Below are 11,628 nucleotides of genomic sequence, written 5' to 3'. Positions count from 1 at the left end.
TTTTTATTGACAACTTGGGGCAATTAAAAGCTGTAGATGAAGGCAGATGATAAGGAGAAAGGACTGATATTCTAAAGCTGAAGAAATTAGGAGGAGAAGAAAACAGGAGAGCATTCTGCGGATCAGGGCTTTTTTTCTGGGAAAAGAGGTGGTGGAACTCAGTGGTGGAACTCAAGACTGCACAATAATGTCACTTTGAGTCAGTTGGAACAAGGGGGGGAGTTTTTTAAAGTTTAAATTGCCCTCGGTAAAAATGGTCACATGGCTGGTGGCCCCGCCCCCTGATCTCCAGACACAGGGGACTCTAGATTGCCCTCCGCGCCGGCAGCACAGAGGGCAATCTAAATTCCCCTCTGTCTGGAGATCAGGGGGCGGGGCCACCAGCCATGTGACCATTTTTAAGAGGTGCCGGGACTCCGTTCCACCGTGTTCCCGCTGAAAAAAAGCCCTGCTGCTGATGCAGATTTGTTCTTCTAAGCAACCGCATTAAGGATTATTTTCCAAACTTTTTGAGTAGATTTGCATGTCTACACCGCAGACTTAAACTGCTTTAATAGCCATTTCTTCATCCACAACTGACCTGTTTTACTGGGAGGGGATTATGGGATCTCTAACAGTGAATTTTCAGCACGCTTACCAAACCATTCACACCGGCATTCGTTTAGGGAAGCCATGACAGTTAACTAAAGGGGCACCAATGTAGGTGTATAGCGTAGATTTGCCCGTGATGTCTAATGCGATGGCTTATATCTAATCAGGATAGCAAGATTCAGGAGTCAGAGCCGTCTCAATGGTATGGGTTTTTCCCCCATGGGAGAAGAGGCTTGAAGCAGTGTAGCATTTGTTCCTGTCATAGGTGTAGCAGGATTCACCAGGGTCACTGCGTCGAGTTCTCTCCCCAGCAATAATTCCTTGGGCATCCACAGTGGCTCCCGCTGTATCACATTTGCTGCAGCTAGAAGACAGATTATACAAGGAGGTACTGTTAAAGGTTTTTCTGACCCTTTACCTATATGAGCTCTATTGAAGCTGGACTCTTACACAGAAGGAAGAACCTGCCTCGGTGGGCAGATTCTTTCTTTCAGATTAACCTGCAGGTCGTGGATAATCCTACAGTAATGAGAGAATGTCAACAATTCTTTGGTTTTCATTTCTTTGCAATCAAGAATTAGCCTTACCAAAAAAAAGCAGTCTCTCAGGGCCAAACTACAAGTGACGAATGACACTTGAATGGCAAGTGTATTACTCCCTGTTCACTTGCCCTCCACTTGCTCTCCACTCCATCCACTTGCTATTCAAGTGTCATTTGTCACTTGTAGCTTGGCCCTCAGGTTCTATACCCATAGCAAAAAGTGTGGCTCCAGGAAGTTAATATGTTTATACTACAGTGAGATTTTATTGTTCTATCAATCAGGCCTGTTAAGTGCCATATATCCTGGAGATTGTAATTCTAAAAGAATTATTTATATTAACCTTTGATCTTATATTCTGTAAACAATCATCCTGTAAACAATTTAGCTTTATGGGTATATAAGGCTTTCTGATGTGATTGGTCTTTATGCGTATGTCCTAACGAGGGCATTCACATCTGGATTTTATTGATAAATAAAGCTCATAATTCTTTATTGATCACAATTTGGTGTCTTAATTAATAAAGGGAGACCAGCTGAAAGGGAAAAGAAAATTGAAGCCGAGTAATTTGTATAAAACTCTCTTTCAGGTATGTTAGTCAGTGCGCCTACCAAAAATGGACCCACAGTTCCATTGTGTGTTCCATGGTATGAAAGGCTCCCTGTCCTTGGACCTGTTGTTTTGAACACCAGCCTGCCATTCATGAGTTTACAAAATTTGGGTAATGTCCTAGGCTGTTGGCTTAGAGTCTCTCCACACAAGACATCTTACACAGGGATGCTCAAGTGACTGAGAGCGGGACCACAAGTGACGCCTGACACAGGTTGGACACTTGCCAGCTTCCCTCAAGTATTGATGGGAAATGTAGGCAGCTTGGCAGAATGTTGGACAAGTGACAGTTGAAAAGTCCATTGGACAGCAGTCAGAGAGTCAAGCTGCAAGACCAGACTGCCTACATTTCCCATCAAAACTTGAGGGAAGCTGACTAGTGTCCAACTTGTGTCAGGCGTCACTTGTGGTCCCGCTCTTACTTTCTGTGTGGTCTTATATTTGTGCAGTCACAAAATGGCTGCCGCAGCTTAATTTCAGTCACACAGTAAAGATCCTCGTGCTGTGGTGGCAGCTGCCGCCAAAGCAATGTTTTTCAAAATCTGCACAGCTAGGATTGCCAGATTGCATAAAGAAATAAACTGGACCCTGGGCCAGGCATGATAATGTCACTCTAAAGGGATATCATCGCCGGCCACTCCTCTGGTACTCAGCAGGCTGGGTGGATGAGCGGGTCTGCCACTTCACAGGGACGCAGGAGGAAGCTGGGCCAGCTGTCACTCCTCTGGTGCTCAGGCAGGCAAGCAGGCCTGCTGTTTCCTAAGCACACAGGAGGAGGTCAGGTGCTGGAAGTAGGGGGGGAGGTAGAGAGTGCACAGAAAGGCCTGCTGGCACAGCCGCCAGCTTGTGGATGCCAGTGGCCAGCCACCCCTCCTCCCCATGCTCAAAAATACCAGACATTACATGTCTGGTATTTCAGCAGCGTATCTCCCAGACTGTCCTGGAAAAAAAGAACTGTCCAGGGGAAAATCGGACACCTTGCAACCCTATGTACAGCCAATCAGCTCTCCAATGGCCAGTCAGAAGCCTTGCTGGGCAAAAGCCTCACCTGGCTTTGCCTACTTCCTAAAAACACTTGGCGGGAACCAGAAAGGTGTCAGCAGGCACCATGACGCTTGCGGGTACCACACTGGGGGACCTCTGGGTAATTAAATTTCCAACCTAACTGCAAGAACAGCTGCGTGGGTGACTAATCACAAGTTGTGTGCCCGCAATGATACAGCAGGAACATTACTGCAACAGAAATATTTCCAATATTTTGTATTGCAGGGCTAGCCCAAGGGATTTTCGTGCCCTAGGCAAACTTTGACTTTGGTACTCACACCTCTAAAATTCAATGGATAGAATAGTGAGGTCATCCCACTGAACCTCCATTAAAGGGAAAGGACATTTTTTTCTCTAGGTTGTTGGCAACCCTAGGCTAGAGTAAGTAAGCCAATAGCTTGTCTCAGTATAAAGCGATGCTCCATCCACTCAGCATAGGCTCTTTTGGTGGCTCCTCTAACTATAGAACCCTAGGCGATCGCCTGAATTTGGCCAGCCCTGACAGTAGGCAGTTCTAAGGGGATTGCAATTGATCGTTAATCTTACAGGACTGGCCTTCCTAACTTTTCTAGGCCAGAATGCTAGTATGGCTGAGTTGGTGCAAGTCACAATGTGTGGCTTGAGATCACACAGCTGTGATCTCTAAGGTGCTCACGAGCCATTCACAGTGAACTCAGTGCAATTTAGACTTTAGAACAGTCAAGAGAAAAACTTACAGCTTAGAGAGTTTGTAGACAAATCTGGTTCTTACTGGGGAGGTGGGGTCAGAGATGTTCTCCCTGCTCTTCAGGGGTACTCTGGAGAAGCCAAAGGAAAAGGTTAGGAACAAGATGGTTTCAATGAAATGCAACTTACGGAGTCCCCGCGCACAGAATCTGTAAGGGGAAGGCACCGTTGTTAGCTGAACATCTGTGGGACCCAACCCAATGACTGCCCAAGGCATGCAGAACAACAACAACAACAACAACAACAACAACAACAACAACAACAACAACAACAACGACAACAACAACAACAACAACAACAACAACAACAACATGGACAGTAATGGGTTTGAGACATTTCCCTGAAGTGTTATCAGTGGCCAGTCCTACGTCCCATTTGTTCTAGGTCATCTCTACACCTAGGGTCAAACCACACGAGACAAAATACACTGGAATTACACTCAAATACACTCGAATTACAAAATACACTCGAATTACCCATGTAAGCTGGCTATAGTGAGAACTGTCAGTGTGCTGCTGCTCTCGAGGCCTCAGGGTCACTAAATCACAACTTTTCGTATGGAATGTTTTAAATGTTCTTAATGCTGTTATACGCCCTGAGCCTGCTCGCGGGGAGGGAGGAATACAAATACGATAAAATAATAATAAATAACTGTGATTTAGCCAAGCCAAAAATGAGCCTGAACAGTGAGCTGACTCGCCTAAGGGCAACTTGATCATCCATGCCCTTCTGTCAATTTGTCAAGAGGCACAGATATACAATAGGAAAATGCTGTATTTTAATATTTTATACCCTCCAATTTTAATTGTCTATGATATGTTTTAATGTTTTTATAATGTTTTTACTGTTTTAAACTGTTTTACTGTTTTAAACTGTTGTTAAACCGCCCTGAGCCTGTCTGACGGGGAGGGCGGTCTAGAAATGTGATAAAATAAATAAATAGAGTTTGTGACAAAATGGTTTCTGTATGGGCTCAAAAAAATCATAAATGAGGAGAATAAAGAGTCTGGTGCCACCTTAAAGATTAAAAACAGCTTCACATATGCAGAGAAGTGAGGTGGCAGAAGGCTGAGGGGGTGGAACGACAGCAGGTTGCGGATGGAGGATTGTATTTGGAATTCTTCTCTATGTTAAAAGCCTCTGTGGAAACAGAAAACTTGTAAAGCAAGCAATGGGAAGAGGTAGAGGTTTTCTCCTTGCTGTGCTAGTTTTCTCTTTGGGCAAAGTTTTTAATGTGGGGGAATGTTCAAACTTGGAATTCATCACCTGCACTCTGAAGTGTAGAAATCTCCTGCTTATTTGAAACATGCCAAAGACACTGACCGTGGCATAAGTTTTTGTGGGTTTTGTCTGTTATTCATGAAGATACCACAAGAGTTTGCGTTGCATGCCAGAGATAACCATGGCTTCCTGGAGATTTTGGTATTGGCTCCTGAAGAGGGGAGGGTTTGGGGAGAGGAAGGTCTAATGCCATAGAGTGCACATTCCGAAGTAGCCATTTTCTCCAGAACTGAGTTCTGTTGCCTTGAGATCAGTTATAATTCTGGGAGATCTCCAGCCACCACCTGGAGGTTGGCAGCCTCCAATGTAAAAAAGTGTGGGGTGATTACACAGATTGGGATGTTCCAATTGGTTTTATGTTTGTCACTGCAATTCCCATGATCATTCTGGAGCCAGTGGCCAATTTTGAGACTCCTCACTTCAATTTCTGAGGAAATTACATGTGCCACAGACAGACAGACGAATCCTTTTACTATTATAAAAGGAGATATAGATCTTAATATGCTGTTTGTCTGGAGACTTGAGGAGGCCCACAACTTTAAAACAATACAAAGAAAGCATAAAAGTAATCTTTTCATATTCTCATTGGATGAGAAGAAACCTTTAGGTTTATTGCTGCCACATGGCTACTGCTCTGGAATAGCCAGAGAGAAAGGAGGGCGAAGGAGATCGTGGAGCGTGCTGTGTGGTAAGATCTTTCTTGCTCGTCTTCCTTGTCATTTTCCCTCACTGTTCAATGCTGAAGGGGGAGAGGCGAAGTTTACAGAAGCTGCCCATGGAGGGAGAGGAAAGACCATCTTTCTCATTTGGAGGGTTGTGTATTCTCTGTTCCCTCTTGCTGTGTTACTGGCAGGGCTCATTTCGAGGGGGAATGTGCAGGAACCAGTTCCAGCAGTTCCCCAAAGAGGTCACATGTCAGGCGGCCCTGCCCACCTGACTCTTGGCCATTTTGGGCCCATTTCGGCCTGGATTGGGGCCGAAACGGCCTGGATCGGGCCTCTGACGGGTGGTTGATCACTCTCCCGCTCATCAGCGGCCCGATCCTGACCATTTTGGGCCCCTTTTCGGCCATTTTCAGAGGGGGAATGCATAGGAATGCAGTTCCGGCAGTTCCCCAAAGAGGTCACATGGCAGTTAGCACCGCCCACCTAACTCTTGGCCACTTTGGGCCCATTTTGGCCAGGATTGGGTCCAAAACAGCCAGAACAGGTGATGTCAGGGGGTTTGGCATATGCAAATCAGTTATACTAATGACACGCTTCCAGTGATGGCAAGAGGCGTGGCATATGCGAATGAGTTATGCTAATGAGCTCCTCCAGCTCTTTTTCTACGAAATGACCCCTGGTTACTGGTATGTACATGGGCCGTTTCCACACACGTTGAATAATGCACTTTCAATACACTTTAGTTATCCTTTAGAAGTGGATTTTGTGTTCCACACATGAAAACCCAGTTCCAAATGATCACTAAAGAGCATTGAAAGTGCATTATCCAATGTGTGTGGAAGCAGCCATGGTGATACAGCAGGAAAAAAGTTAAATGGAGGGCTACTTACATGATGCGGATGTTCCTCTGTAAGACTTCTTTGTCAGGATTCTCTTTCGAAGGGACAAACATCGAAGTCACTTTTACACATTGGCACTTATTGTCAACCAGGACTCTTTCATCATCCTGCACCTCATAATAAGCTTCAGACAAAAAAAATGTTTTGATCGTGAGACAAAAGAAGAACATTTGGGTGCCATTTTGACAGATGTTTGAGGTACTCTTTATTTTGACTGGCTGCAGCCTTCTGGGGTCTGAGTCTGACAGAATATTTCCTAGCCTTGCTACGTGCCCTTTTAAAACTAGAGTGGCCAGAAATTGTACTTGGGTTCTTAAGAAATGATAGGCTTTTTTGTTTTTGTTTCCCTAAAAGGTTTCATCAAATTCCTTCCTAAGCAAACAGCAGCTCAAGGCATACGGCAAGGAAAGCTTGGGTCTCCTTTGCTCTATTCAATTTTCCAGCCCTCTACGCTATTCCCTCAAACCTAAAGGCTTCTATATTCTTAGCAGAAGCTGTGTGAGAGACAGAAACAGTAAAAGTTTGGCTTTTTAAAATGTACTAAGTACATTTTTATTCTACTCGTCCTCCAAGGAGCTCGGGATAGCTTATCTCATTCTCCTCCCCCCTCCATTTTATCCTCACAACAACCTTGTGGGGTAGGTAAAGCTGAGAGTGAGTGACAGGCCCAAGGTCACCCTATAAAATATCTTAGCTGTGATTATTTGAATCTGTGATTTAGAAACACAGACACATAGAAATATAGAACTGGACGGTACCCCCAAGGGACATCTAGTCCAACCTCTTGCACACTGCAGGAAATTCACAGCTCCCCCCCCCCACTGATCTCTGCTCTATGCCCAAAGAAAGACAAAAATTGTACCATAGAAATTGCTATGGGTGTGTGTGTTATGTGCCATCAAGTTGTCTTCGACCTATGGCGACCCTGTGAATGAAAGACCTCCAAAACGTCCCATCGTTAACAGACTTGCTCAGATCCTGCAAACTGGAGGATGTGGCTTCTTTTATCGAGTCAAGCCATCTCGTTTTAGGTCTTCCCCTTTTCTACTACCTTCCACTCTTCCTAGCATTATTGCCTTTTCCAGAAAATCTGGTCTTCTCATGATGTGACCAAAGTATGATAGCCTCAGTTTTGTCATTTTAGCTTCCAGGGAGAATTCAGGCTTGATTTGATCTAGTACCCACTTATTTGTCTTTTTGGCTGTCCATGGTATTCACAAAACTCTCCTCCAGCACCACATGCTATGGATATGATCACTAATAAAGTCAGAACGGAATTATTACTAAGAGTGGCAGATAAGCTTGTATCGATTTATTTTTAGCCCAGCCCCCCTCCAAGGAGCCCAGGATGGCATACAGGGTTTTCCCTTACCTCTTTTTATAACAACCCTATGAGGTAGGTTAGGCTGAATAAAAGTAACTGGCCCAAAGTCACACAGCGAGATATATTGCCAAATAGATTCGAACCCACATCTCCCAGCATCTAGACAAGCACTCTAACCACCACATCACACTGACTCTTGTAAATTTCAAGGCATGTTGGAATTCCAATTATAGTTAGCTAATCAAGAACAGACTAGGAAGTGATAACAGCCCTTGAATAAGCTAAGCTGAGCAGCATTAGCTCACAGCCCACAACTGGAAGTAGTGCAGAGAGAGACCGTTGGTGAGGTGGCACAAACAGCCATGGCTGGTAGGGTTCCCAGCCTCCAAGTGGCGGCTGGAGATCTCCTGGAATTACAACTGATCTCCAGGCCACAGAGATCAGCTCACCTGGAGAAAGGGGCTGCTTTGGAGGGTGGGCTCTGGCATTATACTGTGATGAGGTTCCTTCCCTCCCCAAACCCTGCACTCTCCAGGCTTCACCCCAAAATCTCCAGGTATTTTCCAACGTGGAGCTGGCAACCCTAACGGCTGGTCTGGGCCAAGAAGCCCCTGAGACTTGGGCAGAGTTGCTGGGGCTTGGCTCTGCTTGTTCTAGGAAACTCCTCTGTACATAAAATGGCCAGTACCTCCCTGTAGCTTTTCTATCCCATCAGCTTGCTTGGTTGGGGAGAAACCAAGACAACATACTCTCAAAAGCCCAGCCAGTACTAACCGAATACTAGAGCATTACTTAACACCTGGCGATCAAAACACATGGTCCATGAAGACAACAGCAAGTTGAACATTCTTCCCATCATTCCATATTTTAAAAATTCCAGCCTGGGGTTTCAGTGTGCCCTTTCATGGCTATTTATTCCAGGCATTAAAGAACCTTGCTAGCTTAAACATGATTTTTGAACAGCTTCTATGTACCTGTTCCAAGAATAGCTCCCCAGAAAACCGCCAGAGCTCCACAGGACAGCCAAGAGATCTTCATCCTTAATCCTCTCTCTCAAAAGCTTTTAGAGATGTGCTCCTCAGCGATACAAAGAACTGTAGCGGAGCAAGTTTCTGCAGAAATACCAGCGTAGATCAAAAACGACAAGGGCTGCCAGCAATAGACAGTGTGGTCGGAGGTAATGAAACCACAAGTCAGTTCTGGCTTACCAGATGAGGGGGAAAAGCCCCATTCTTTGAAAACTCTAACAGCGGTTTAGTATTACACCACCTCTTTTTTTTTTTTAAGTCTCTGGGTTTGCCTTCTAAGCAGGCTGCAGCTTTTTCACCAGCCGGTTTAAGACATCTTCCCATTGTAAGCAATTAGTTGACTTGTATAGTGCCTTGCAATATTGCAGAGAATATTGGGACAGCAACCCCCTACAATTGGGCATTGGGAGGCCGCTGCCTGAAAGAGCCACGTGTCCTTCACACATTATAAAAACCTACAAAATAGGAAAGATATTTTGTAAGGGCATTTCGTAATGGGTGAAAGAACCTTAAGCTGTGAGCTGATCTGGTGGCCCTTTCTAGCTAACTAACCCTGTGGTGCAATCCTAGAGTTACAACCTTTTGAGCCGATTTACTTTAATAGACATAAAAGGATGAACTTTGCTTAGGATTGCACTGTTGACAGTGCTTTTCTGATGCAGAGTCAGATGTTTAAAATTTGCAGGTACTATCATTGTGGGGATTCTCAGAAAAATACCTTTACTGGATGGGAATCAAATCAATGCTAAGAGAATTATGCTGGACTTAGGGCTACCAACTTCCAAGTGGTAGCTGGAGATCTGGAATTACAACTGATCTCCAGGTCACAGGGATCAGTTCCCCTGGAGAAAATGAATGCTTTGGAGGGTGGACTGTATGGCATTGTATCTTGCTGAAGTCTCTCCCCTCCCTAAACCCTGCCCTCTCTAGGCTCCACCCACAAACTCTCCAGGAATGTCTCAACCTGGAGCTGGCAACCCTAGCTGTACTGCAGAACATATTCTTTGCAGAACTGTTTTTCTGTCAGCTAGATCACTATCAGGAGCGAGCAGGAGCATGAACATCACCCCCATTCTGCAGTCACTCCATTGGCTACCTAGCAGCTACCGTGCTCAGTTCAAGGTATTGGTTATTACTAGAGATGTGCATGAACCAAAATACGAACCAAAATTAGTGATGAACCAAGCTGGTTCATGGTTCGCAAACCAGCGGTTCATTAGATCCCATTTCTGATGAACTGCTACGAACTTTAGGCTGGTTCGTTTGGTTCGTTTTTTGGTTCGTCATTGCAGACAGCCTGGTGCTGATCAATCAGGTTCCTGAGCAACAGGGGATGGACTTCCTGCAGACATTTTGCTGACCCAGAAGTGACCTTCTGTTGACCCAGAAGTGACAATTTTCTGGCCTGGATGTGACGGTTTCACAAACCAAACAACCGGTTCATGAACCGGAGGGGGGGGGGGAGTTCATGAAGGTTCATGGTTCGTGAAATTTAACGAACCATGGACCACATGGTTCAGGTTTTTTCTGGTTTGTGCCCATGTTCTTCATGGCTTTGGCCCAGCATACCTATGGGACCGCCTCCCTCCTTATGTCCCTCAAGGGCAGCTTCGCTCATCTGAACAGGGTCTCTTGCAGGTGCCAGCCTGCACATGGGCAAAATCAACAGCAGCCTGTACATGGGTTTTCTCTGTGGTGGCCTCTGTCCTATGGAATGGCCTGCTTGAGGTGGTCGGGAGAGCTCTCACCCTCCTAGCTTTCTACAAATGATGCAAAACCGAATTATTTAAAAAGGCTTTTCTATTGCAGGGAGGAGCTCTCCGATGCTCTACTAATGAGTTAAGATCATAGACTTTACCACTATGTTGCCTAAGATGTGTTGTCTTATATATGTGCTCCTATGAGCTACTTGTGCTTCATGTGGTCTAATGTCAATCCTAGAACTGCTTATGTTCTGCCCTGCGAGCCTCACTGTAGCTGGGGTGTGCTGATCTCAGTAGAGCCAGGCGACGGGGTGAGACCGATGTGCCCACCGCCCTGTGAGCCCTGCTGGAGCCAGGATGTGCCGCTCTTGGCAGAGCTGGGGTGACGGGGCAAGACCGATGCGCCCGCCACCCTGCGAGCCCCGCCGGAGCTGGGGTGCGCCGCTCTTGGTGGACCCAGGGCAATGAGGTGAAAGTGATGTACCCGGTGCCTGCAAACTCCGATGGAGCTGGGGTGCGGCCGCTCTTGGTGGAGCCGGGGCAATGGGGCGAGACTGATGCACCCCCCCCCCCCGAGAGCCCTGCTGGAACCCGGGCATGCCACTCTTGGCAGAGCCGGGGCGATAGCGATGTGCTTGCCGCCCTGCGAACCCCACTGGAAGTGAGGTGTGCCGCTCTTGGCAGAGCTGGGGCGATGAGGTGAGACAGATGCACCCACCATCCTGAGAGGCCTGCTGGAGCTGGGGATGTGGCAGAAAAACTTAGTCCACCTGCTCCTCCCTCCCTGGCCCCGATCCCCATCCCCCACCTGTCAGCCCTTCCCAGATCTCTCTTGCCTCTCAGCCCTCCCCAGACCCCCCTTGCCTGCCCTACCTGCCAGCCCTTCCCAGATCTCTCTTGCCTCTCAGCCCTCCCCAGACCCCCCTTGCCTGCCCTACCTGCCAGCCCTCCCCAGATCTCTCCTGCCTCTCAGCCCTCCCCAGACCCCCCTTGCCTGCCCCACCTGCCATCCCTTCCCAGATCCCTCCTGCCTCTCAGCCCTCCCCAGACCCCCCTTGCCCCCTACCTGCCAGCCCTGCCCAGACCCCCTACCTGCCTACCAGCACTTCCCAGCCCCCCTGCCAGCCCTCCCCAGCCCCAGCTTTCTAGAGCTTGTTGTATTTATTTGCACAACAGGCTTTATTTCTAGTAAATGACATACAGAAATAAAAAACTAAT

At 46.8% G+C, this 11,628-nt stretch overlaps 1 protein-coding gene across 1 annotated transcript; it reads right to left on the bottom strand.

The window, feature by feature from the left end:
- Positions 1 to 506: 506 nt before the first annotated feature.
- Positions 507 to 8,893, bottom strand: JCHAIN (joining chain of multimeric IgA and IgM). The gene is made up of 4 exons (XM_054990116.1): positions 8,654 to 8,893; positions 6,347 to 6,479; positions 3,501 to 3,581; positions 507 to 955 (listed from the first exon to the last, which is right to left on the bottom strand). The coding sequence occupies exons 1-4, from the start codon at positions 8,715 to 8,717 to the stop codon at positions 751 to 753; spliced, it is 483 nt and encodes a 160-aa protein (XP_054846091.1). The 5' UTR covers positions 8,718 to 8,893; the 3' UTR covers positions 507 to 750.
- Between the last annotated feature and the right edge of the window lie 2,735 nt (positions 8,894 to 11,628).

This window comes from Eublepharis macularius, chromosome 10 (genome assembly GCF_028583425.1).
Source record: "Eublepharis macularius isolate TG4126 chromosome 10, MPM_Emac_v1.0, whole genome shotgun sequence".
Taxonomy (NCBI): Eukaryota; Metazoa; Chordata; class Lepidosauria; order Squamata; family Eublepharidae; genus Eublepharis; species Eublepharis macularius.
This window is presented reverse-complemented; position numbering and strand designations above follow the sequence as displayed.

Coding starts and splice junctions, on each gene's coding strand:
- JCHAIN (XM_054990116.1), bottom strand. CDS start 8,717: ATGAAGATCTCTTGGCTGTCCTGTGGAGCTCTGGCGGTTTTCTGGGGA. Junction 6,480..8,653: donor GGGAGCTATTCTTGGAACAG/GTACATAGAAGC, acceptor TTTTGTCTGAAG/CTTATTATGAGGTGCAGGAT. Junction 956..3,500: donor GTCTACAAACTCTCTAAGCT/GTAAGTTTTTCT, acceptor TCTGTCTTCTAG/CTGCAGCAAATGTGATACAG.